General features: G+C 43.0%; 1 protein-coding gene across 10 annotated transcripts in view; it reads left to right on the top strand.

Annotated features, from left to right (window-relative positions):
* MARCHF8 (membrane associated ring-CH-type finger 8) overlaps positions 1 to 26,441 on the top strand; it is a 103,683-nt gene extending 77,242 nt beyond the window's left edge. For 9 of the 10 annotated variants that reach the window (XM_068950236.1, XM_068950235.1, XM_068950237.1 and 6 more), the window contains 5 exons: positions 1,069 to 1,119; positions 15,580 to 15,659; positions 18,787 to 18,967; positions 22,836 to 22,983; positions 25,800 to 26,441. In XM_068950236.1, coding sequence (XP_068806337.1) covers positions 1,069 to 1,119; positions 15,580 to 15,659; positions 18,787 to 18,967; positions 22,836 to 22,983; positions 25,800 to 26,104 — 765 coding nt within the window. In that variant the 3' untranslated portion in view covers positions 26,105 to 26,441. Of the gene's footprint in view, positions 1 to 1,068; positions 1,120 to 15,579; positions 15,660 to 15,985; positions 16,832 to 18,786; positions 18,968 to 22,835; positions 22,984 to 25,799 lie in introns of all 10 variants that reach the window. The other variant, XM_068950240.1, reaches the window with a different exon arrangement.
* Positions 26,442 to 27,281: the final 840 nt, after the last annotated feature.

The following is a 27,281-nucleotide window of genomic DNA, read 5'->3' on the forward strand; positions in this document are numbered from 1 at the left end:
CTGTGTTGTGAGGCAACCAGTGTTGTTGCTCCACTCTTTGCTAAGTGTACCTCTGCCACTTCTTCCCTGGCACCATCATGTCACTGTGATTTAGTGATGCTGAAGAGGGTGCTCTCAGAGTGTCTTTGTTAGGTGGTTTCCCCTTTGAGAATAAAGGGGTGAAGGTGAAACAGTTTGATTCCTAAGACGCCAGATGAAAGAACGCACTTCTAGAAAGTCTTGCCCAGCGTAGAGCTCATAGGAGAAAGTAAATTTGCCCTGGTTTTTTTTGTGTTCAAGGCTCAAGCAAAGAACAAGCCTTTGCAGATAAATTCCTATTTTCTCACCAATGGAACGATTGTGTTCAATTACACTTAGAGTAAACTGATAGTGTTCAGAAAGCAGAAACCTATAACAGCTGAAATATCGTGGTGAAACCTACAGTATATTTTGATAGGAGGCACTAAGATTGTCATCCGCAGCAGTCAGAGCTTGCACAGTGAAAAATGAGTAACTGAAATCCCTGATTTCAGTTTTAAAAATTGCAGCTTCTGCAATTCTACCTTATATGGTGTTTTCAGTTTTTTTCAGAGGTCTGTGGTAAATGGGAGGTTCCTTAGTGATTCTACTTTGTCTCATGAAATGACATGGATGTGGTTATTCAGCATTGTTTCCTGACATCACTGGGATACTTTTTTTTTTTTTTTTTTAAGCAAGAGCTTAAATTTAAGTGGTTGAATGTTTACCTTTTCATGCAGATGAGGCAGGGCTGAGAAATAGCCTTTTCAAAATAGCTGCCATCTGAGGAAAAGGCTGTGCAGTATTGATAGAGAAAAGAGGTCATTGTTTTAATATTTTAGTTTGTGTTTGTCTTGCCTCATTGATTTTCTACACAGTGATATCATATTAAGCAAATGAAACAACTTAGTGATTGCAGCTAAGTTCAAACTGGTGTCAATGAAGCAGCATCCTTAAAAACCTCAGCTGTAACACTTTCTCCGTGATATTTCATTTCTGGTATCAGCTGTAATAAAATATCATCCTAACTGTGATCTGTTGCTGCAGTGATCCTTGCTCTTTCTTTTTCAGAATGAGAAGACTTTGGGGCATTCTGTGAGCCGTTCTAGTAACATCTCAAAGGTATGTTTCTCAACACAACCCAGTCTTTGATAAATTTGAGGGTACTGGGATTTCTTTTGTTTTAAAATTGGGATGATATATGTGCCAATGTGACCAATAGAAAATATTTCTTATGAGTATCTGTAGTTGATGGTCACTCTGTTGAAACATTAGAATTCTGTTATTTTGCGGACTCTCTTCACAGGTCAAATCCAATGGAACCTATAGCAGGTTTTCTCTTTTGCCCTGTCAGCCTCCTTAGCTTCGTAGGAGCCAGATAAATGGCAGATGCCTGATATCTTACCTTGGGGTGAAAGCTGCTCCAAAAACATTATTTGCGTATGTTCGTTTATTCTGTAAGCTATCCTATTTAATGTTCTGTATAAGATCCATGCGTGCCATAATATGTTGCGAGTATGTGATTAGGCACTATTTTATCGTCCCTTCAACATTAAATTATTGTTAGGGTCATGAAATGCATTGTTACCAGGGCATGACCATGCAGATATCCAAAACGTTTGATACGGCAAACAGCGACCTTGCAAGGGACGCGTGGTGGTCCACCCATTCTAGTCATACTTGAATATAACCGATATAACACATTAAAAGCACAATTGCTTTGCTATGCTGTCATTGAAAAAAAATCTTCTCCGTCCACGATAACTCATTATACAATACGAGCCCTGCTCCCACTTCTGTTTACCAAGTAAGAGAGTTTTTAATTAGCTGGAAGCATAATGGCTTTTGGCTTACAAAACTATGCTTGCTTAAAGCTTTCACGCTAGCAAGGCTGTGATGGTTGACCAGTATTTTTTGTGGGGTGCCTAAGTGTCAGCCCTTTTTTGTCACGGTCGGTGTTGCTGTTAATGGTGACTTTTAATTAGCGTCTGAATCATTATGGCTGTGACAGGCCTGGGTCACTTCCATTTTGGGTACTTAGGCATGACTAGCTTCGTATGTGCTTATCTGCAGCAAAGGAAACAGTGACTGTACTAAATTTGAAGTTTACATGGACACAGCTTTCATTTTGGGGCAGAAGACAAGATTACGAAGCATCTTAAAGAATGAGCAGGGCAACTGTGCAGTGCCTAAAGTATTGACTAAGGAAGTTACTAAGTGTTACTAAGGAGCGATGCAGGATTGTGTTTTGCATTCAGTGTCAGAAAACGTATATTCACAAAAAGGATTTTGAAAAATGTCGTGTGAGCGTTATTTCCGATTTGCACTTTTCCAAAACTGTGCTTGTTCCTTCTTACCCTTGCTCTTCTTTTCTTGGGTATTCTTAATAGGATTTTCAAGTATTGTTTGTCAGAGAGGGCTGTTCTTATCAGCAGGATTCACTGTACTTTTCCCGGGATGTATGAAATTCAGGACAGCAAGCCTTTCAGCAGCAGCAGTTTGATACACATTAGGTGGTCGCTCCCAATGGAGCCAGCTCTCAACAGAAGACACGTACACAACACTAGTTGCACAGTTCATTCTTAATTCATCGAGAGTTAGAAGGGTGATAGCGCAGTGGGAAGGACCTTGCACTTGGGCAGAGCTCTCCTTAGGGGTGCCAGCAAGCGAGATACCAATATTTGCATTCTTCTTGAAACCCTGCAAAGTTCAAAGCGATTGTTGTGTGTTGTGAAAGCTAAAGTTCTCAAGGGGAGCAAAAGCCAGCTCTGTCAGTTCAACGTAAAAGATTTTTTTCCAAACATGAGCTTCTTGGAGATATTAACGTTCTTAATGTTCCTCTTTTGCCTCTGTATCTGATCTGTTCAGCACCTCCCCTCTGGAGATAGCTTCTAACAAGAGCGAGAGGTGGAAGCGTTATCAGTGAAATCGGTCACCTTATTTGCCTCATTCCTCTGGATGCTGGTTTGTGCATCCAAACAATCTGGTGCTAAACTGCAACAATTTATTTTGCAGTCTGCAGTTGGGGTGGCTGTCACAAACTATATGTAGGATAAATCAGAAAAGGTTCTACCAATGAAATGCTGGTTGAAAGTTTAAGCATGTGGAAAACCTTTTCATTAGTTTTGAGGTTTAGAAGGAAAGTGCCTCCAACCAATTTTTGTTTAGAAGAGTACAGCAGCCTGGCCAGTAATGCAGGTTGAATGCATGTAAAGAAAAAAAGTGTCGACACGTTTGGCTGCCTTCATAGCCCCTTTGGAATCCTCTGAGCATGTTGACACTACAGTATTTTAAGAGCGGCTGTATAACCAAAGTTGAATTTAATCAATTGTGTGCTGCGTTTCTGGATATATTGATATGTATGTGAACAGAAATAATAATCACACTTCCTGCAAATGACTGCTCCAGCTATTCTTTTTACACCCAGATCTAGCTTCCTGCTACAAACACTTGGCATCGAGACTTGATTCAAAGTCCTTTCTGGTGCTGATATGTCATTATGAACCTGCTATGATTAATACTGAGTATCTTTCCCCTGCTCTCAGTTGTACAGTGCAATATGAGTGGGAAGGATTGAGTCAGAACTCAGCCTCTAGCCAAAGAGAAGATGCTGTGTTACAGTATGACCGAGGAAAGGATTCAATGCCCCAGGGCTAAAAGTGATCAAGGAGCAAGGCAGACAGATGGTGCTGCTAAAATTGAGATCAGCTGGTAGGGATAGCAGAACCTAACTAAACAGACCCTAAGTGCTGGGACCAGGTGGAGTCATCCCTCAGGAGGAAGGGGTAAAAAGGCAGTCCTCCAAGAGGCAGATGCTGAGAGGGGCTGAGGAGGTGCCAGTACATGTGGCCAGGCCAAGAAAAAAGAAGAACCTGAATGTTTGACTGGGGTTGGAGGCCAGAAGCAGCAGAAAGGGAGTAGGGAATAAGATGTAGGAGGATCTTCATATGGTACTACTAGGCTTTGTGCAGTCTGTTGCACATTGGGGGATGTGGCATTCCTCCAGACCCGTCCTTGCTTTTTTGGTGTGTATATTTCAAACGTTCCCTTAAAATCTTTTCCACAAGAAGTGTTTGAATTTCTGGAATCTTTTCTATATTTATTTTGAAATGAAAAAAATAGACAGCGTTGCAGGCAGGTTGAATTGATTTATTCATGGGACTCGGACAAGGCCAGGCTCCAAACTTGCACTATTAAAGAGCAGTGACCCTGATTGAAACGCTCCTGATTTGCACAGATATGTACAGGGCAGATGCATATCTCAACTGAACCGGCACTTTTGCTGAGAAGTCACAGAGCTTCATTGGTAAGTGCCTTCATGATACAAGCCTCACAGGGATATAATTAAGTGTGATAGAAGCCTCAACTTCTAAACATAATATAAATAGATTTGACCCTAAAACATGGTAGACACGGAGAGTAGCTATAAAAGGGATTTTCACATTGACGGTAGTTCATGCTTTGAGTAAAGGAATTCTGCCAACTAGCAGATTAGATGAGGTCACTAACAAGGTTGATCTATAAACAGTTTTCCTCAAATTAGTGGTATTGTTTAGCTTTCAGGTGTTTGGTAGACCCTGAAACTGATGATGTGATGTATGGAAATATCTTTAGGGTCATCCATGTACCGTTCCTGTCATCTTATTGCTCTGGAGGGCTGATTTTAGTGTAGTGAGGAAGCTCTTGTAGTCTTGTTTTTGTAGCCCTCTAAGGGGTAAGCTTTGAAAATGCTAATACTGGGATCAGAGCAGAGGAATCAAAAGTGTAGTCTTTAAAAAATGTAAATGCTTTATCTTTTCTGAAGGCCTGTACAGCTTTATCTTTTGAGCAGAAGCACACTGTAAAGTATTAAATTATTCTTGGACTGAACGGCAGCCAGTGCAGATGCAAAATGGTAGCCTAAGCTTGCTATGAAATTTAAAATCCGTTTAGGCTGTTCATCAGCTTGGAACAGATTTAGAAAAGCATATGAATATACACATCCACTGTTGCCTAAAGCTTTGAAGGATTCAGTGAGCATCCATCCATAGAAAAGCAGTCCAGATTTTTCAGTCACTGAGCTTAGTTATCCTGTAGCCTATCGGATGACCAAGGTTTACTGAAAAGAACCACTCTGAGGTGTTCTTTTTGGGTGTGTGAGCTTATTTGGGGGGCAGGGGAGTGGAGCAGAGAAGTTGCTTAAAAACAAACGAACAAAACCCTGCTTCTACTGAGCCACTGGGGAAAGGAAAAGACAGGAAAAATTGTATTGTATGAAGGTTGACATAGAGGCTCTCTCTCCACCCAAAAAGCATAGAAACTTGTGCTTGGGCACGGTACTGTAATGTTCTTCATAGGAGTATAACAGTCTCCCTGTTCTCCGCCCCTCATTGAGACTGGATTCTCCTTATTAATATCATCACTTCTTCTAGGTATGAAGGGCACTTCCTGAAGGAGAAGCCCGGAGGAGTTTTCCCTTTCTCTCATGTTTCCCTCAATCTGTTAATGGTTTTTTGAGGATGATTTTAAAGTTATGAGGCTTTTTTTTTTCCCCCCCTCCCTGCAGAACCTGAGTAGTTGTTCCTGATTTCAGCTGACATAAGCTCTGGGCTGTAGACAGGTTGAGTTACACCTGGGCAAATTTTGAAAGGATAGATAGCCTTCTTTCCAGTACCTTCGGGTCTGGTGTCTCTAGCATAAGCTCTTGCCAGAATCCTCTCCAGGTTTCTTTGGGAAGTCTGAGGGGAAGCTGACTTCACCTTCACTCCATTTTCTAGATGTAATTTTAACAGTAGTCGTATATATTATATAAAATATGGAACAAAGTTCTTGCAGCAGCTGACTCCAGAAAATTGGTTCCTTTAAAATTGTTGCTAAAATTATATGTTGGAGTTGGCCATTCTGAAAATTTTAGATGCCTCTCTCCCACATCTTCATAAACAGTGTTTGTTCCTCCTTTACATACCTACTTTTCATCCTTGTTCACCAGGAAAACAAAGATAGTCTGAGATGCTAATATTATGGGGCTTTTGGGACAAACTTAGGAGGAACCTCTTTTTCTCTTGCAGTCCCACTTGATGGGTTTTATCAAGCAGTCAATTACAACTTTTTTTTTTTTTTTTTTTAAATCACCCTCCATCCTTATAATGCATCTTATCTGAGGTAAAGATGCTTGGTTTAATATGCACTGGAGGTCAAAATGGCATGAGTCTGGTAGGAAGAATTTACTGGAGTGGGCCAGAAGTTATTGATTTTTGATTCTGCCGCGCAGGTATTTAAGAAATGCTTTCAAAAATAGCCTCTGAGCCTGGGCTGTCTACCTTTTGGCATGTCCATTCTGTCCATAGGTGCCTGTTCCGGCTAGCTCAAGTTTTGAGTACGTACACTTGCATGACTGGTTATTCCTTTAACTGCACTGCACTATGGACTGAGTGTGCTCGTTCAGTTTGAGGCCTCCTTTGGCACACGTGCAGTGGCATGACAATGTCTGTTCCAGAGGCAAGTGCTGGAGACTTTATAACTGCAGTGTAGTTGAGCAAGTGCACTCAGCCAATGTATACATGGCATACGATCCTTGCTGAAAACATGAAAATGCAAATACATTGCTTCCTTGTGAAAATGTTGGTTTGGCCAACAGTTCTAGCTAGAGCCAAGCAGTTATTTGTTTTGCAGTGGCTCCAGGGAATTGCTAGATGCATCTCTTGTGTTTGATTAAGACCTCACTGCCTGCTTTCAGCCCAGGCTCAGGACTTCTCAGCAGAGCAACCACAACTGAATTTTACCACTGCCAAAGAGGTGGGGTTGGGGCTGCCCCTGTAAAAGGGAGGGCAAGTGAAAGGGGCAGAGGTGACACTGGAAACAGAGAGGATTGGGAGTGTGGGGAGGAGAAAGAATCAGGCTGGTTACTCCTGCTGTTTCCATTTTAACACAAGAAAAGGGAAAAAAACGTAACTGTTAGATCTGCAGAGAGGTGAGAGCTAGTTGTTTCAGAGCAAAGACTATATCTCAATGCACAGATCGTAGTTAGTTGTAGTTTTGCTTGGCAAATGTAGTGCACAAAGTGACATCCCCTTCTTGAAGAACACTATTCAGATTCCGTGGGTGTCTCAGTAGAGCAGCCCATGATGTCCTTTCACCATCTGAAGGCAGGAGAGCTGTGCTCAGCAGGTTTCCTTGTGCTTAGGGAGTGCCTTGCAGTGGCACTTAGTGCCTCTTTTTACCAGTCCCTCACCTTATCTTCTTGCTTAGATGCACTGACTGTACCTAGATCCTGCCAGAAGAAAGAGAAGGGGCAGGAACAGGTATGGGCCAGTTGGTCTTGGTCCCTGTGGCGTAAGTGACTCTCCAGGCATAAGCTAAGCAGGCAGTAGAGCCCAGGGCTTTTGCTGCCTCTGGTGATGTACTATGCAAGATAAGTGTCTGCTATGCCTGTGTCTAGAGGCAGCCTTGCCTTTTTAATACGTCTTTAAATAGGATATGTGAGAGGAAGATAAAAGCTCTTCAGCAATGAGCTTTTTTTAAAATACAGAACATGATAACTGTTTCTCGGATTCTCTGTCTTACTGTGTGTTTCCAACCACATTCATCATTGTGATGTGTTAATACCAGGAGAGACAAATGTGCTTCAAACAAAAAACCCCCCGTGGCCCTTTGCAGATCACAGAACTGTGTTCTCAATGCTGAAAAAGCATCACACTAGGGGGATTTTTTGGGGTGGGGGATTAAAGGTGATGGGCCTAGATCACTGCTGGATCTTGGTACACAGACAGCTCTGATATGGTGGTGGGAGATGCCTCCCCTTAACCAATGCCTACTATAACTCTGTCTCTTTAATCCCCATAGAGAGCCTGGTGGTAGCTGGGGTTAGCTCAATTGTGAGGACCATCACTGTGCTCATGTTGCCCTTACAGGGAAGGAAATCAGGCAGAAATTGCTGCAATGATCTAGTGACATTTGGGACATCTTTTAGATCAGTCCAATTTTTGACAGCAGGTGCAGCTGCCTTTATGGATTTTTTTTTTTTTTTTTAAAGCCAAGACAAAGGAAGCAGTTCTGAAATAAGTTAATCACAGTGTAAAATAAAGGCACACCTGTAATTAAAACACCAGATTGAAATATGGGTTGTGGAGTGTTTGGCTTCTTGCTCTATGGTTAACTCTGCCTGAAGCTCCCTGTGCTGCAAGTTCTAAAAAAAACTTAGAACTGTGCTTCTTTTCTGTAGCTCTTTATCTGCCTTATCATCAGTTGTAAGCCCAAAGGAGAGGTATGCTCTATTATTAAGCATGTATAATGCTTAGCGTGTTAATTCTCAAGTCCGTAGTTGAGACTTCTAGATGTTTTTGTAACACAAATAATAGGGCAACAGTGTTGGTCCTACAAATGATAAGCTTTGCAGGTTTGGAGAAAACCTGTTTGTTTCCTTTCCATCAGACTTTTAATCAATGGAGCAATTCTTCTGGAGTTGAGCTGTTGTTAACTTCCTACCTTTAGTTAGTAATTTAATAAGGTGTTTAGAAATGTGACAGGCCCTACTCTTTAAAATGAGGTAAAATCACTAGTAGTGAAGTGCAGCCCAAAGTGAGATGACCGCATCTCTATACAGAAGTGCTTTCTCAGGTGAGCAGGTTATTTTGGAACATACCCAAGCCACTGATATGTTTGCTGCTGCTCACTGCAAAGATGGCTTTGTTTCCTTAGGCAGCCTTCCCACTTCCTCCCACTTTTTTGCTTTTTGATGCACAGCATGTAGTCACAAGCAGATATTTTTCTAATTAGGAAAGACTGCCTTCTTTCACCAACAGATCACACTTCATGGAGCTGGGGAGAATGACAACAACCAGCCACGGCAGCTTTCTTCCTGTTAGTGAGCTTCGAGAGAGCCATAGGCTTCCAGGAATTGCCACCTTCAGAAACACTGTGATTATCTAAATACCAGTGTGAAGGACCACACTGTGACCTCACTGAATTGCATTAGATTGAAATGTCGATACACACAATTACCTCACTATTGACCTTTATTCTGAGCTATTTTAGGCAACCAGTGTGGATGTACACACTAGCATGTAGCTGCCAGGGCTTGTTGGAGATGGTATTCGCTCAGAGCAAGGACATGGAAGTCCACAGAGGTTCGGCATGTGGTTCTGGATTTAGAAGGGTAGAACTCGGGTTTGTTAAAGTTTAGGATACCTGCTACATAATGAGCATGGCAGAATCTTCATATAATGAGTGCTTTAAAACCTTCTGCTGTCCTCATCATAAGTAACCAGTTTAACTAATGGTGATACTTGAGAGGCTGACTGCTAGGGGCTTTAAGGATGGTGCATGGCAGCAGCTACAGTTTAGTGAAGGCTTTGGGTGCTCATCTTCCCAGTGTCTTTGGAGCTGTACCCTGCATGAGAGAAGGGCTGTGCACCTCGGTTGTTGGATCCAGCTCTCTGCCACACGCGCCCATCGTGCCACCTCTTCTTTGCCCTGTTCTGGCCCAGGCTGCCAACATTTCCTCTCTGCTGTTGCACCTCTCTACTTGATAGTGGCTATGTCTTGAATCAGCAAACCCAGCTGAGTTGTGTTGACTGGCCAGTGTCCTCTGCGAGCATCTCTGCCTGCTGTTTCTAGGAAAGGCAAAACTTACCTTCTTGGGCTCTGTGCAGCAGCTTGCATGTTACCATGCTCTTCTCTTGTCAGTGAATCGTGCCTCGCTGATAGCGACCCATTGCTGTAACCACAGAATCACAGAATCGTTTAGGTTGGAAGGGACCTCTGGAGATCATCTAGTCCAACCTCCCTGCTCCAGCAGGGTCACCTAGAGCATATTGCCCAGGATCACATCCAGACGGGTTTTGAATATCTCCAGCGAAGGAGACTCCACTACCTCTCTGGGCATCCTGTTCCAGTGCTCTCTCACCCTCACAGGAAAGACGTTTTTCCTCAGGTTCAGATGGAACTTCCTGTGGTTCAGTTTCTGCCTGTTGCCTCTTGTCCTGTTGCTGGGCACCACGGAGAAGAGGCTGGCCTCATCCTCTTGACACTCCCCCTTCAGATACTTGTACACGTTGATGAGATCCCCTCTCAATCTTCTCTTCTCCAGGCTGAACAGGCCCAGCTCTCGCAGTCTTTCTTCAGAGGAGAGGTGCTCCAGCCCTCTAATCATCTTGGTAGCCCTCCGCTGGACTCTCTCCTGGAGTGCCATGTCTCTCTTGTACTGGGGAGCCCAGCACTGGACACAGTACTCCAGGGGAGGCCTCACCAGGGCTGAGGAGAGGGGCAGGATCACCTCCCTCCACCTGCTGGCAACACTCTGCCTCATGCACCCCAGCACACCATTGGCCTTCTTGGCCACAAGGGCACTCTGCTGGCTCATGCTTAACTTGTCCACCAGCACTCCCAGGTCCTTCTCTGCAGAGCTACTTTCCAGCAGGTCAACCCCCAGCCTGTACTGCTGCATGGGGTTATTCCTGCCTAGGTGCAGGACCTTGCACTTGCCTTTGTTGAACTTCATGAGGTTCCTCTCCGCCCAGCTCTCCAGCCTGTCCAGGCCCCTCTGAATGGCAGCACAGTCTTCTGGTGTGTCAGTCACTCCTCCCAGCTTAGTATCATCAGCCAACTTGCTGAGGGTGCACTCCGTCCCTTCCTCCAGGTCATTGATGAATATATTGAACAAGACTGGACCCAGGACTGACCCCTGGGGGACACCGCTAGCCACAGGCCTCCAACTTGACTCTGCGCCATTCACCACAACCCTCCGAGCTCGGCCATCCAGCCAGTTCTCCATCCACCTCACTGTCCACTCGTCTAGCCCACACCTCCTGAGCTTACCTAGGAGGATGTGATGGGAGACAGTGTCCAAAGCCTTGCTGAAGTCCAGGTAGACAACATCCACTGCTCTCCCCTCATCTACCCAGCCAGTCACCCCATCATAGAAGGCTATCAGATTGGTCAAGCATGATTTCCCTTGGGTGAATCCATGCTCACTACTCCTGATCACCTTCTTGTCCTCCAGATGCTTAGTGAGGACCTCCAGGAGGAGCTGTTCCATCACCTTTCCAGGGAGGGAGGTGAGGCTGACAGGCCTGTAGTTTCCTGGCTCCTCCTCCTTGCCCTTTTGGAAGACTGGCGTGACATTGGCTTTCTTCCAGTCCTCAGGCACCTCTCCTGATCTCCAGGACCTTTCCAAGATGATGGAGAGTGGCCTAGCAATGACGTCCGCCAGCTCCCTCAGCACTCGTGGGTGCATCCCATCAGGGCCCATGGATTTATGGATGTCAAGTTTGGACAAAAGATCTCTAACCTGATCCTCCTCCACCAAGGGAGAGTCTTCCTTTCTGCAGACTTCCTCTCTTGTCTCCAGGGTCTGGAATTCCTGAGGACTGGCCTTAGCAGTGAAGACTGAAGCAAAGGCGGCATTCAATAACTCTGCCTTCTCTGTATCCTTCGTCACCAGGGCACCCGCCCCATTCAGCAGTGGGCCCACGTTTCCCCTAGTCTTCCTTTTGCTATTGATGTATTTGAAGAAGGCCTTCTTGTTGTCCTTGACATCCCTTGCCAGATTTAATTCCAACTGGGCCTTAGCCTTCCTTGTCGCATCCCTGCACACTCTGGCAATGTCCCTGTATTCCTCCCAAGTGGCCTGTCCCCTTTTCCACATTCTGTGTACTTCCTTCTTCTGTTGGAGTTTTGCCAGGAGTTCCTTGCTCATCCATGCAGGTCTCCTGCCCGCTTTGCTCGACTTCTTACTCGGAGGGATGCACCGATCTTGAGCCTGGAGGAAGTCATGCTTGAATATTAACCAGCTTTCTTGGACCCCTCTTCCTTCTAGGGTCCTACCCCATGAGATTCCCCTAAGTAGGTCCCTGAAGAGGCCAAAGTCAGCTCTCCTGAAGTCCAGCGTTGCAATCCTACTCATTGCCCTGCTCCCTCCTCGTAGGATCCTGAACTCCACCATCTCATGGTCACTGCAGCCAAGGCTGCCCCCAACCTTCACCTCTCCAACTAGACCTTCTTTGTTTGTTAGTACAAGGTCTAGCAGCGCAACTGTCCTCGTTGGCGTCTCCACCACCTGAGTCAAGAAATTATCCTCAATGCTCTGCAGGAACCTCTTTGACTGTTTGTGCCTAGCTGTGCTGTCTTGCCAACAGATGTCAGGGTGGTTGAGGTCTCCCATGAGAACCAGGGCCTGTGATCGTGAGGCTACTTCCAGCTGTCTGTAGAAGGTCTCATCGACCACTTCCTCCTGATCAGGTGGCCTGTAGTAAACCCCCACAACAGTATCACCCACGTTACCCTGCCCTTTAATCCTTACTGATGTTCAACTGATGTTCTACCATCAGCTGAAGCTAGGGAAATGACTGACGTTAAAGAGACCTGGCAAAAAAAATTGTCACTTTTAACATATCTCAGTATCCTAATCTGATTTGCAATGCACCTGTGTAAACACTTTTGTGAGCAAAAAGCATGGGAGTCAAGGGAGAGACAGGAGGAAAGTTGGGCTACGGCTTTCAGTAGTAGCCACAGCTTCCGTCAGGTCAAACTGAGTGCAGCAAGCATGTAGCTTCCTCAGACTTCTGCTGTTCTGCTTTGTGGTGTATTTCCACGTGTGGTTGCTTTAGGGTTATGTTCATTTTTTGGTTGCATTTGCATTTTGTGTAAAGTTTGGAGCAAAAGAAGACCACCTGTGTAGAAGTGGGAAGAGACTGAAAGAGGGACAGGAAAAGTGCTTTAGATATGGTTTTGCAAGCTGTCCTGAGCAGTGCTGGCATCTAGAGACTGGTATTTGACAGTGGTACCATTGGAATAATGGCTATACTTCTCGCTTCCATTTACAGTCTGCTGAGCTTTATGTGAATTCTGAGGGTGTTTTTATATATATTGTATATGTACTTTTGTTGTATTGGGCTAAATTTCTTTTCTAGTTTCTAATGTTAAATGTTCTTGTCTCTCACCGGCAAAAGAGAAGAACTAGTAGTAGAGTAGTGGGCAAATTTCCAGTGCATGGTTGTAGTTTGGTGTAAGAAAGAGAAATGGAATAGCGCTCTTAAAATACAAATGAAATAGCACATTCTCTTGCCTGTCCTAGCCTTTTGATTTCCCAAGCATCATGCCTTTGACACGCACTCTTGGTGCTATGCAGTTGGATTAAGAAACCAGTACCATGGGTTTGGAAGGGAAATTTTGGATCACTGAATCTAGTCATCTGCTATTACGTTGTCACATCATATATACTATTTTATTTTTTCAGAGTGTTTCATTTCTGAAGTGAAAGAGTAGAACATGTAGATTCCTTATAAGCAGGTTACCTTCTGTGCTGTGCTCATAATAGAAAACCTGAGACAGATTTATTAGTTGATTTGTGACTTCAGTGCCGATAGTATATGGCTCTCTTTCCATGGTAGAACGCAACATGTTGTTTTACCGGTTCAATATTTTGTTTTTAGAAGATTGCTAAATATGTCTTTTTAAATAATTCATTACTTAAGTCTTATTAATCTTCATTTGCATAATTATAGCAGTTCCACGTGTCAGCTCTTTCACTAATTTATCTTTCTTAAAAAATAAAAAATAAATAACTACTGCGCAAAGTCTTTTTGGGAGATAGGATTTAAAGTCAGAGTTCTGTCCACTTTCAGGAGACACTGAGAATACAGTAGAGAGAAAATTTACAAATGATAGCTGATTTTACCTCACTATATGATCAGCCTCCTGTATGACTAGCGTGTGCAGGTGGGTAAAATGTAAGAATCATAGCTTCCAGGATAAAGCCAAAAAGTGATCTTCAAGTGTTACGTTTGTTTTGTCATAGGCATAATAATGTTCAGTTTGCTTTGTGATCTGAAGTTATTCTCTTGTTTTTCTTATACATGTACCTAGCTGCATTGGATTGGAAACAGTTTAAGGTATCTTGCTACAGATCCAGAGGTGTGTGTTTGAGTCTTACCCTTGACTCTTGCAGAGCCAGCTGTGAATGAATACCTGGTTATTCAGTCCTGGGGCACCTGAGTCATCCAGATGTGAGGCCAGGAACATTGTTCTCTTCAGTGCTGTTGGCTACACAAACAGAACCTGAACAGATGAGTCATGTAACACTGAAGACAGTTGTGTTTTTATTTATAAAGTAGCATACATCTAGTATACCCACCTTCTGTCACAAAGAGTATATTGTGTGGCAAGGAACCTTGCTTTTGCTACCAAATTGTAAAAGTCTGCAATAGTCTTGGTTAAATATACCATAGAGGCTTTTAATGGATTAAATATGGAATCGATTAGACCTGAGTTAGACATTACGTTTGCATGCACTATGAACAGAGATCCTCAAAGCCGCGCTGACTGAGCTAGCTCTGATGCCTCCAGCTGAAGCACAGCGCTGGGCATGGTGTGTGATTCTGTGGCAACCCTGCTTTTGTGACCCGAGGTAGTCTCCCATTCTGGCTTTGTGGACTTGCACAGGCCCCAGTCCATGCTAGCTGCGCTGGTTTTACACAGCATAGCAGGGTATTGACAGTTCCATTGCTGTGCTGACTGCACTCTTCATTTGTGGTTTTCAAGTGTTGCTTTGCAGAGCAAAAGAGCTATAAACCTTCATTTGAATTTTGAAATGGGAGCTGTGTTTCGCAGCAGTGGGCAAACTGCACAGCATATTCAACATTGGTGGAGTATGGGAGAGCCAGGTCTAAAGACTTTTGATCTCTAAGGAGGTTATCAAACAGGTCTCCTTCTCAGCAAAACCTTTATGAAGAGTTGAGGAGTTTCCATGAATGACCCACACAATCTAGTGGCAGAAAAGGCCTTTAATAATAGGCCATCTAGTTCTAAGTGAAGCAAGGTTGTTTTTATCATATTGATTTTAGAGGTTTGTCCGCTCAGTGTTAAATATGCCAAAAGCTTAGATCTCTTTTTTTGAGTTAGTTCAGCTGAATTCTTCAGCTCTTTTACTTCTCGCTGTGGTCTTGTCAGGTCTTGTAAATGTGTTTGCTGCCACACCTTTTCTGCAGGTAGGCGGAAGACCCTGTCAGAATAAGGGCAGGATGAAAAGCCTCAAAGTACAGAGAGTACTTCAGGGAATGGTCTGATTTGGCAGATGGTGCTCATGTGCATATGCTAGTACTGAAAATAAGTCCCTAAACAGTGTCTGAGTTACTGAATCACTGAAGGTTCTGTGTCATGAAAAAATATGCCTCTAATCTCTTGTCGTCCTTGTAAGTGGAGGGATTAGCTATTATGCAGTAGCTAAATTCTGACTAGTCTATACACACACCTCCATCTAATTATTCTAATTACTGTACCCTTGCTCATTTCCTGAGCTATTGTTCTGTGCAATGTTTGACAGCTGGCAGGTTCCGCTCCAGAGACGGCTGCATTTGACCTTGGGGGAAAACTGTTTGTATTCTGATTACTACTTTTCCAAGAATGAGGGTAGTGTGACCTCCCTTTCTGCACATGGCAGTAAAGCCTCCCTTTCTTGCACCTAGACCTTGGGTGTCAGATGTAGTGTGATAGCTGACTCAGTTTGCTGTGTTTAATCCTGAAGTTGACTGCAATGCATACCAAACTCTTCCCACCTGTGACTTGCTTTTTTTGTTTGTTTATTTGTTTGTTTTTATTTCACTGCAGGCTGGAAGTCCAACCTCTATCTCTGCTCCTCATAGCTTCTCTCGGACTTCTGTTACGCCATCCAATCAGGACATCTGCAGGTATGTTTCCTTGTTGTTGTTGTTGTGTTGTTGTGTCCGTGGCTATGATGAAGCTTGTGCAAGGTTCAAGTTAAGAAAAAAAACAAAATTGAAAAAGCATGTGTACTGGGAAGTAAGCAATGCGGGGTTCTGATTAGAAACAACTCATTTGTTTGAGTTTACCGCTGTCTAACACTGCTTCGTTGAACCCCGCTCACTGTTTGGCCCACTATGTTTGCCATTTCCACACTAGCTGTAACTCTCATTTCTTCACTTTTAATTATATGTGTTCTCTTATGTAATTATTTTTTACTTTCTGTGCTTTTATTCCACTATTCTGCATGCAGTTCCAGTGCAGTGTTTTCTGAATGTTGTCATCACAGTCCAGTGCAGTCTGCTGTTGTCTTGAAAAATCCTCACTGCCAGAGCTCTCTGACACAAGGGGTCACTGTGACAGTAATCTCTCAGGACACGTTACATGCAGCAAAGAGAAACTCCCGTGGGCAGGACTGGGTCCAGGCACTCAGGCCTGCTAAGAATGTAAAGTCCACCCGCACTCTGAAATTCTCCAAGTCCCTCAATGACGTGGACCAGAAGGCACAGAGCACCAGTGAGTGCTTTGACTATGTGGAGCGAACATGCTCAGAAGGCAAATTGACCCCAACTCAAGAGCAGTGTTTAAGGATTAACAAATTCCATCTTAAAGAAAGGAAATCGCTGAATCTCAGGCCTCTTTCTTTTAGCAATTCTAAATACTCCTACATTCCTTCCCTTTCCAACTACTCGAATGCATCGGGAGGAGCAGAGAACCACAGCACTGTACATATCCCCTTGCTGGAGGACAAGGTGGACCATGACACCTCAAGAAGCAAAAAACTGTTGCGCTACCTTTTTTCCTTCTCCCACACTTCCAGCGCTAGCAGCCTGCATAAGTTCCTCGAACTGGAGAGCTATTCTAGTTACTTCCAAGCTGAGAAATCCTCCAGTGTGCTGGTGGAAAGCACAGACTTCTGCTCTGATGATATGGGAGATGATGACGTCTTTGAGGACAGCATCTCAGTGAAACTGAAAACAAAAGAGCAGCGGGCGCCACTCTGTTCAGTTGAGAAGGACAGTGACCTTGACTGTCCTTCCCCTCCCTCAGAAAAATTTCCCCCCCTCTCCCCTGTGTCTACATCGGGGGATACCTGCAGGTTGGTTTATTGGAGAACCACCTACCTTTTAGCCCTCCCATGTGTGGTGGTGACCATTCCACTTTCTCTGCCATTTGTGCTCTCTTTCTCTCTCTTTCCTTTTACCCTTTCACCTTGCTTTAATATGTGCAGTTTGAAGCTTGCAGCCTTCCCTCCTCTCTTTCCCGTACCTCTCTGATGCACTTAACAAGTCCACTAAGCAAAAGATTTTCCTTTAGAGTCAAATTCCATTGCAATTTGTTTCAGGTTTTGGATTCTGAAGTGGTATTTTTCTCTTATCAGTGCCTAAACTGGGAATGTAACAAGAGAATCAGCTGCACGTATTAAAGGCCAAGCTGAACTTTTCTTAGCTTTTAATGAGCGATGTGTTTTCCTGACAGTCATTGAAAGTGGTTGCTGGCTTGGGTTGAGGACTGGGGAGTGAGGAGGAAAAGAAGCTGTTTGAGTGCTGCCTCTGAGAGTCTAGTCAAAATAGTTTTGATTTTTAACCCTATTCTCACAGTTTGCATCTGTTTTGTTCATAAAGGGCTTTCTGGATGCCTTAGCTAAAAGGGAGATTTGAGTGTTGAGTGTTAGTGATTGGCTTGTGTGATGTTTGTAGCATGAGGTCCAAAAAGGTTGTGTGTCCTCCTTCCAGCCACAGAAGATGACTCGTGTCCAGAGGTGGTAGGAACAGGCAGCTCTGGACTGCCCTCAGGGTGAGTTGTTGGCAAAACTGCCCCATCCTAGCTCCAAAACGTGACTGAGGAGCCTGAGACACCAAGTACAGGAGGAATTACCACATCCCTCTACCTAGCATTATTCTATCCTAATCTTTTTTTCTCCCTGCCACCACTTTCTGAAGCTGGCTTTGTTACTGCCTGCCAATATTATTTTATTTCCTCCTGTTCCCAGCAGAATCTTGTTTCTTACTGGCTTGTCGTCGACAAGACGCTCTTGTAATCCGCCCACTCCTTCATTTCCACTTACCAGCTATCAGCAAGGTCGCAAGAGGCAAGATGCTACACGTCAATAAGGGAATTCAGTAATAGACAGAGATGGCAACATGCCAGGATATACTTCACACATCCTTAGTAAATTATTTTCATTCCTCAGCTCGTTACCATCCCCCTTTCAATTCATGATCTCTAGGGTTACCTCTTCACATGGTTAGAAGGACTTAAGTGTTTGATGCAGACAAAGTGTGTATAAACTGAAGCTGGAAATAGCACCACCTAGTAGTAGCACTATATCAGGTGTCCTCACTGTCTATCCATTTAGGCAGTGAGGGAAATGGGGAATTTTGCAGACCTGATGCTTTCTTGGCAGCTCTTGAAAAGTGAGAATTGGAGAGCAAAACAGTTCATTCACAATAGGTGTATTTTGGAAGTGCTCTAGCTTTGCAGTGTGGGTCTCTCTCTTAGCAATTGGCACTAGAAATAATCACTTTGCTTGTGCAAAATCCAGGCTGCCTAAACTCTTCATGATTCTAGGGTGGGCTGTTTCACAGTATGTTTGGGAATTTTGTTTTTGTCTTCTATTTTAAATCATAATCCACAAGTAGCTGTATATCTCTGTGCATGTTTTGTCTTGGGAAGTCTGATCTGTTTAAATGCTATTCTCAGTGAAATACTATTGTTCTAGTAGATGAAGAGTTGTCATTTCTTACCCTGTTTTTTCTTTTGGATAGAAACTTTCTGTCAGACTCTGTATGTCCACCTCATCAATTAGAGAGAAGCTGTCTAGTTAGCAGTGTCTGTGATCAATTATTTGGGGGGGGGGGGGGGTGTGTGTACGTGCATAGCAAGGGTTTTTTTTTTTTTTTTAAGTTTTAGCCTTTTAAGGAATACATTCCTTTGATGTGTATGTTTGAGGATCCTCAGTGGACAACCTTATGTGTGATCAGATATTACATGCCTTTTCCGTATCCTTTTTGCTTCCTCTACTCCTAATGAGCAGCTTTGTTTCTGATTCAGGATATGTCACTGTGAAGGAGATGATGAGAGCCCTTTGATTACCCCCTGTCACTGCACAGGAAGTCTTCATTTTGTGCACCAAGCCTGCTTGCAGCAATGGATCAAGAGCTCAGATACACGTTGCTGTGAACTTTGCAAGTATGAGTTCATCATGGAGACAAAACTGAAGCCTTTGCGAAAGGTAGGCACATGGAGAGCTTCCCAAAGGAATTGCTTTGTTAAAACACAGCTCTCCTCTGAAACCGGCTGACCCTATCTGTGGTCCCATGGAACCCACGTATTTATCTTGTTTCTGTCACACGCTAGTAAGTCTAGTCAGTTTTGTATATGTATAAAAGAAAACTATTTAACCCTCCGCCTCACAAATTCAATATCAATTGAATCCAGCTCTGAGAGTTAAATAAGAGTTTCCCTGCTCTCAGCCTTTGTAATGACGATTCTGCTTCCAGAATTCAATGTGGGAATCCTGTTGTACTGCCCAAGCCAGAAATGAATCCCAGTCCTTTTTCTCTGGCCTGCCAGCTAACAGCAGAAAAAACAGTCAAGGCTTATCATAGTCCAGCAGCTCTTTGTGTAAATATACGTATAAATGCACACACATATGCACACAGCAGCTTTATTGTTTCTTTGCAGTTCACCACCTTTCAGAGCTGATGCATTTGTACTTTTTTTTTTTGAAACATGGAGTTTTGCAGTTCTGTTATCTCCTTGAGCTTGCTGTACTGAGATCCACATGCCTATTAAATTCTCTTGAAAATACAAGGACTTCAGGTTTAGCTTCTTTTAAATCTCACTTTACAAATATGATTCAGTTTTAAAAAAAAAAAAAAAAAGGCTACAGATTTTAAGAAGCAAATCTCTTTTAGCCAAAATATTCAGTGCAAGTAAGGAAGATTCACGTGTAAATACATTTTCATTTTTATCTTTTCATGGATTGTATATGACTAGGTTTTAGTACTCTAGATTGCTGGAAACACTGTTTTTGTTCTATACAAAATAATACAATTCATAACTCTGGTGACTTAAAATATGGGTACTTAAATGCTACTTTTATTGTAAGACCAGTTTTTGCTTGCATGCTTTTTGTTCTCGCACATCGCCCCGGCTTTCAAATTTGGTTGGTATTTGCCATCAGGATTTTGAGATGGAAACTACTGATATTCCTAGCGTGGACAAATCTTGCCATATCTAACAAAATGAAAAAGGTTAATAGCCATAACCTCAGTCTGGAACTAGAATAAATAGGAAAGATTAAATTCAAGTATGATGATCTTAAATCATGTAGCGTGGGAAGTCCAAACTGCAGCCCTCCGAAAGCTGCTATGGAAGCTTGTCAGATTCTTAAAAGTGACTCCTAATAGAAAATAGAGCAGATTTCAAACACCTCTACTTTTTAGAGATGTGCAGTCTACCAAACATACAGTTTAGTGTGTTAGGTTGATGGGAAGACCGCTACTCATGACTGCGGTGAATCATTGCCTTCTGAGAACTGTAGCTTTTTCCTTGATACCTGCTTCGCACAGAGCATACTAGCTCTGACCTGCAACATTGGCTCTGTCCACAGAGGTAGCACTTTGCACAACCCCGCCATAAGGCATTAAAGAAAAGAGAGTGCTTGCTCTGCCTGGAGCTAGTGGGCCACTTGTGAGAAAAAGCTAGTGGGCACTTTCGGAAGCGAGTCACTCAACATCATTAGTTATTTTTGAACAGGTCATCTGTGGGAAAGAGACCAGATGCCAGCAGATAGGGACAGAGCCATAAACAGAAGGAGAAGAAATTTAACTCTCAAATACATCTAAGGAGTCTTCCAGAGGCTTAGCTGAAGTCAGAAGACAAGGTGGCACAGTATCTTTAACTCATCCTTTGTGATATCTTGTCAGTCAGGAGAAAATAGTCTGGAGTTGGTGATTATGAAAAGGATGAGACAAGTAATAGGGCTTGTGCTTCTCTGTAGGGTGGAAATGGAGTTAAACTTCCCCAGAATCTTAAGGCTGTGTTCAAACACTCGGTTGCTAAGGGAAGAGACTGAGGAACAGTGTTACAATTCAAGTAAATATGAGGGGAGTCAATAGAGGGATGCTTCCTTTCTAACTTTCAACAGCAAAAGAAAACATTAAACCAGAATTTTCTGCTGGATTTTTTTGTTTTAGCAACACTTAAAAAAAAGAAAACAAAAAACAAACGGAAATGCTGACTCTTTTGACTGGGAAATGCTGGTTGCTGTGTCATCAGAATTGTACAGCAGGGACCTAAACATTCCAGTTTCCTCTTTGGGCTACTGTGTAGGTTGCAGAATATCTTTAGCTCTGCACTCATGTCGCTTGAAGAGATGAGGTGATGTGGCATGGTTTGGTGCCTGGGATGCCAGCAGTTCATGGGAGATAGTTTAGCAAAAGAGCAGAAGCTGTGGAGCAGAAAAGAGAAACACAAATTAGTCTTAAGTACAAGTTCTCGTGGTGCTATAAGAGCATTCACAAATAGATTTCACACACTTGGATTCTGACTAAATAAATAAATAAATTTATACTTACTGTAGAAAGTGAACACCTTTGTTTACATGTAAAATCACTTCTCTGTTTAGAACACAACATCCAAAGGAAATGTTTTGACCCCTCCTTTTCAAAGAAGATTGAAAGAATATAGCTTTCTAGCACAGCATGGATCTAACATATCATTGCTGAAAGTCCTGTGCCATGATGAAATCTGGTTGCCCGCAGGTCTAGAGATCTGACTTGGACTGGCCAAAGAGATCCCCTTTCCGCAAGACAGCAAGGCTCACAGTGTCTCCGTTCTGTGGTTCAGCCAGCCTTCTTGTATTTGTAGCAGTGGAATAATTCAACATCATGGGTCGTCTCAGTCATACTGCTGAGGTCATCCTCCCTCTTTTCCACATTCTTACTCCTTTTTGAAGACTTCTTCTTTTCTCCAGATTGTCCCAGGAGACATCAAATGCACCTCTCTAGGCACACACAGATGTGGATGAGAAGCTTATGTGCCCCACTGTGTACATTGTGACAGTGTGAGAAAGGCCCATCTTAACTCTATATATTCCAGGCAGACATACTGAGTGATGTGTAAACCACCCCCAAAAGCCTTCATCGTTTACATAGAGAAATCACCTTAAAAAGCTTCCAGAGGTTCTGATTTTTGTGCTGTTTTTGTGCAATTGCTTGGAAAGTGTAAGTATCTGTAAAGATTGTCTGATTTCTTTGTATCCTTCCTAAAAGGCAGTGACCTAATTTTGTGGTTTCTGTTGGAGCTGTATAAACGTTATTGATGGATGTAAATTTGGGAATTGAACTTGCCGCATTCTCTCACTTACAAAAGCTGTCATCTCAGTTCTGCTGCCTGTTCTTGGGGCACATGGTTCTGTGTTCTAGTGCCCTTGAAACACTGAAAATAAAACATGGGTGTCACTGCTGTAAGTAGCATTAAATACATGTGAAGATTGAATTCGAAACCTCCAGAGGCAAAAATGTGCATTGCTGAGAGGTAAACAGGCTTGACTGTGCATTGAGGATCTCTAACAGAGCTCAGTGTGTGATGTCTTGCACACACTGGCCAATTGGATCATGTATGACTTTTATTGCAGGGTGTTTCATTGAACGCTTGTCTGAGCAAGGGTACGCTTTTGCCATTCAAAATACTCAACTGTGACTGGGGGTACCCACTGTTCAGTGACAAATGCACTAAGGAGCAGCCGTGTTTGGGTTGTACAAGGCTTAGTGTTATGATTTCCTGGGCTGGAGTGAGTCCGCAAGAGTATGCGGTGTGTGACAACACGGCACTGAGGCTGCAGGTGAGAGCTGAGCCCTAAAGTGCCCCTGCTGCTCCAGGAGCACTCCCATCGCAGCAGGGTGAGCTGCCAGCTGTCGTCAGACGCCTGCTGCGGTCAGAGCAATTATATTTTGTGTGTTTTTTAAAAATCTGTGTTAAGAGGAAACCAGTCGCCTGCCTGTTCTGTGTTCTTACCAGCATTCTCTTTTGGTATTCCTTAGTAACCAGAATAAACATCTAATTTCTTGCTCTGCTTCTGGATTTCTTGCCAGTGGGAGAAGCTGCAGATGACAGCCAGCGAGAGGAGGAAGATCATGTGCTCTGTGACGTTCCATATCATTGCCATCACCTGCGTTGTGTGGTCTCTGTATGTCCTGATAGACAGAACTGCTGAGGAGATAAAACAGGGACAGACTACTGGTATGTTACTTGATTATCTTCCCACTCCTTCTCTTGGAATAATTATTTGTCCTGAACTCGGAGAGAGCGCAGGTAATGTTTTTGCTCATGAGCCAGCAGTGTGCCCTTGTGGCCAAGAAGGCCAATGGTGTGCTGGGGTGCATGAGGCAGAGTGTTGCCAGCAGGTGGAGGGAGGTGATCCTGCCCCTCTCCTCAGCCCTGGTGAGGCCTCCCCTGGAGTACTGTGTCCAGTGCTGGGCTCCCCAGTACAAGAGAGACATGGCACTCCAGGAGAGAGTCCAGCGGAGGGCTACCAAGATGATTAGAGGGCTGGAGCACCTCTCCTCTGAAGAAAGACTGCGAGAGCTGGGCCTGTTCAGCCTGGAGAAGAGAAGATTGAGAGGGGATCTCATCAACGTGTACAAGTATCTGAAGGGGGAGTGTCGAGAGGATGAGGCCAGCCTCTTCTCCGTGGTGCCCAGCAACAGGACAAGAGGCAACGGGCAGAAACTGAACCACAGGAAGTTCCATCTGAACCTGAGGAAAAACGTCTTTCCTGTGAGGGTGAGAGAGCACTGGAACAGGATGCCCAGAGAGGTAGTGGAGTCTCCTTCGCTGGAGATATTCAAAACCCGTCTGGATGTGATCCTGGGCAATATGCTCTAGGTGACCCTGCTGGAGCAGGGAGGTGGGACTAGATGATCTCCAGAGGTCCCTTCCAACCTAAACGATTCTGTGATTCTGTGCTTAGCCTGAGGTTGGACTGATTTAAAAGCGCAATTCTAAAATGATTTTGTTAGATCGGTGCAAATTTGTTTGTGGGTGCTCTTAAGTCTATTTCATGTCAATTTAGTTCACGCCAGAAGTGCATAGATATGAGAGCTAATCCACTGTAGCCAGGCACAAAATTGCTCTGGCTTAGCTAATTTAGTTTAAAGTTGGAATAGTTCCTAAGTGGATAAGGATGTAAGCATGTGTTTACTGCTTTGACTGCCTTTAGGTGGGCAAAAACAGAACAATTTAAATAGAAGAATTAAAAGAAGCACTTGAATCCGAATCTTTGAGGTAAATCAACAAGATTATTCTTTCTATTCAGTCATGTCTGAGATGGGCTAGCACAAATTTCCTGTAAGACATGTTAGATGGGAAAAATGTTAACGAGCATTGATGCATGAAGCAGAAGAAATTCAGGTTGATGCTTAAGACTGTTCATGCACTGAGGTGGCTTACAGTGGAATTCATGCAGTGGCTGCCACCCCACTGCTGGGATGTTTAACTTCTCAGACAGCAGCTCTTTTTCTTTAATATACCAGTTGTAAACTTACCAAATTGCTTACCTTGGTGTGCTGAGCTGCAAGTGTGCAGCTGTTGCAGAACTCTGTCACAGGCAGCTGAGCTGTCCGTGACCGTGGGGATGGGAAAGGACAGGGTATAATAACCAAGGCTGGGAGCCATTAAAACTCTTTTGAGGCAAGGTGTGAAAATTGTTGGCCTTTCAATGAAAGGTTGCCGTACGATAAGGAAAAGCATATTCTTACAAAGATTTATGGCCTCCAGGTTATTTTAGTCAGTAAATATTTTAGAAGGACACGAACAGTAATAGGATGAGTATTTGGTACTTGTTAACATGCTTTCTTTGCTCCCTTCATTTGGATTGTAAATAGGGAGTATGCTAGCGAGCTCGGGGGTAGAGGGAGTGTGTATGTACACGCTCATGTCTGCACAGGGGCAAGCATATGCTGTTGCTGCTTACAGATGGGATCAGGTATGCTCATCTATGAGTCAGCAGTTCTGTGGTATTAATCACTGGTAGGATTTCATCAGTCATCATGTCACAATTCTCTTTTTATTTTGGAAGTGTTTTCATTCCTCCCATGCTACTATGTGTTTCCAAGAGACCAGTGGCATGTATCTCAGTAAAAACTTTGAGGACTTGAGAGGCCATAATTTTGTTATGCTACTGGTGTTTCTGTTCAGCATGAAGAGTGGGTGGTTTCGTATACATCTAGTGATGTTCCTGGCCTTTTCAGGAGGAGAGAGACCGGATGGATACAGGACATAAGTAAGCAAAAAGGGTATAAAATGAATAGTCACTGATTTAAACGTAGCTGATAGAGATGTGACAAGAGCCAATGTCTAAAAGGTCAAGCTAGACAAGTTCAAACGAAAGTACTGGTGCTCATTTTTAATACCAAGGGTAAGCTTGCCAGAATGCTTCAAGGTCTCCAACGCTTGCAGTTTTCACATCCAAAGAGATGCTCTAGTTCAACTACACGTTATTGGATCTGATGCAAATAAAATTCTCTGACATAAAGAACATGTTAAGCTCGATGATAACAGTGGTTGCCTTTGACTTTAAAGTCTGTGACTCCATGTACTGTGTGATCACTGAGTGGAACAGACTTCTTGGATCACTGAGTTGAGTGTCCTGCTATCAAGAGAAACTGTGTCATAAAATCCCTTTCATAATTTGATCGAATTTTCTTTTAAAACCACGTGTAAAAGAACCTAAAGTTATTGCTGACTTTTGTCTTGACTCTGCTTGGAGTTGTGCTGTGCAGATGTGGAGGAACAATTGTTTTGTTTTTCCTCTAGTAGGTGCAAATAGATGTAATATATGGACTTGACAGGCGTAGAAATGTGCATGTGTTTGACTGGAAGGGGGAAAAAAGCAAAACAAGAAAAATAGCAAAATAAGAATAGTTTGTGTGGCCTGAACTCTGTGACCCTTTTCTTAGAGGATGTTTTTGAGAGATCCACTGTAGTCTAGCCAATACTGACCTGGTCTTTTTTCTTTTTTTTTTTTTCCTTTTTTTTTTTTTTTCTTTTTCTTCCAGGGATTCTAGAATGGCCATTTTGGACTAAGCTGGTGGTTGTGGCTATTGGTTTCACTGGAGGACTTCTGTTCATGTATGTACAATGCAAAGTGTACGTACAGCTATGGAAGAGACTTAAAGCTTATAACCGAGTAATATATGTACAAAACTGTCCAGAAACTAGCAAAAAGAATATTTTTGAAAAACCTGCACTAATGGAGCCAAACTTCGAAAGTAAAGAAATGCTTGGGGTTCACCATTCAGATACAAACTCTTCACATTACACAGAGCCAGAAGACTGTGCTGCAGAAATCCTTCACGTCTGATTGCTGGGTGGGAGGGGTGTTTCTGTATGTCCTTGAGGATTTAAAATATTGTTTACTGAAAACTTCTCTACCTTTTTAAAATCAGCTAACAGCTGAGGGCTGTCAGATGAATTTTTTACATTTGTGTTTTGTTGGAATTTTTTTAAATCCCCTTGGCATATCTGTCAGTATGTTATCATGGTTGCACACCTCTCAACATTTTGTCTCTTGGACTCGCCGATCAAAGAGCCACAGGATCCTAGGTAGTATGAGCCTTGGTTTTGGTATCAAGCAAGCCACTGGTGAACTGTTATCAACTCTATGGAGTCTGTTACTTTAGAAGATGACTCGAAATGAATCTGGAATGTGTGTTGTGTTTTTTGTTTTTTTCTTTAGCACAATGAAGGAGGTTGCCCCAGACCCCAAGGGAAATGAGAGACCTAGAATCTAACCTACCGCTGACACTGCCACTAACATTTTGTCTTAGGCAGCAGGTGTAAAATTATGCTTTACATATTGTGGCAAGACTCACAAAGCATATAGCACTTTTAAAAATTTTTATTTTGTAATATGTATGTCCATTGAGAATGAAACTTGAAAGAATGTGTAATTTTCAAAACATTTCTTCATTCTTTCCGCATCCATTCTACCAGAACATAAACCTCTTGCCTTATTTAAAAAAAAAAAAAAAATTAAAAAGAATTCCCTCATGTGATTTCCAACACATGCCCACGTTATCTTACTAAGCATAACACTAAAAAAATCTGCCTCCTTGAATTTCCTTTGAGGAGCAATTTTTTCAAAGGATATTGCACTTGTGACTTGTATATGGAGAGTAGTGGATGTGTACAGTGTTTGTTTTCAATGCATAATGGTTTCAGTGCTCTGTTGTGGGGACTGGTTTTGCTTTTTTTTAAAAGGTCTACTATACCATCAATGGACCTGAACATATATACCTGATGTAACTTTAATTCCAAACCAATGGCAAAGGGTTTGATGCTACATTGGTAAAAATGTGAGCTGTTATGGTAAAAAAAAACTTTATTAGTCAATACAGCTGAAACTGGTTTCCCTTCTTTAATGCTGTGTCATGTGTGAATTACCCAGGAATTTGTCATTGTGAGATAAGATGTTGAGAACAGAGTCTAGGAAGTAACTATTGCATTAAGTAGATGAGTTAAAATGACCTGCCTGTTTT

The sequence above is a fragment of the Struthio camelus genome, chromosome 7, assembly GCF_040807025.1.
Source record: "Struthio camelus isolate bStrCam1 chromosome 7, bStrCam1.hap1, whole genome shotgun sequence".
Taxonomy (NCBI): Eukaryota; Metazoa; Chordata; class Aves; order Struthioniformes; family Struthionidae; genus Struthio; species Struthio camelus.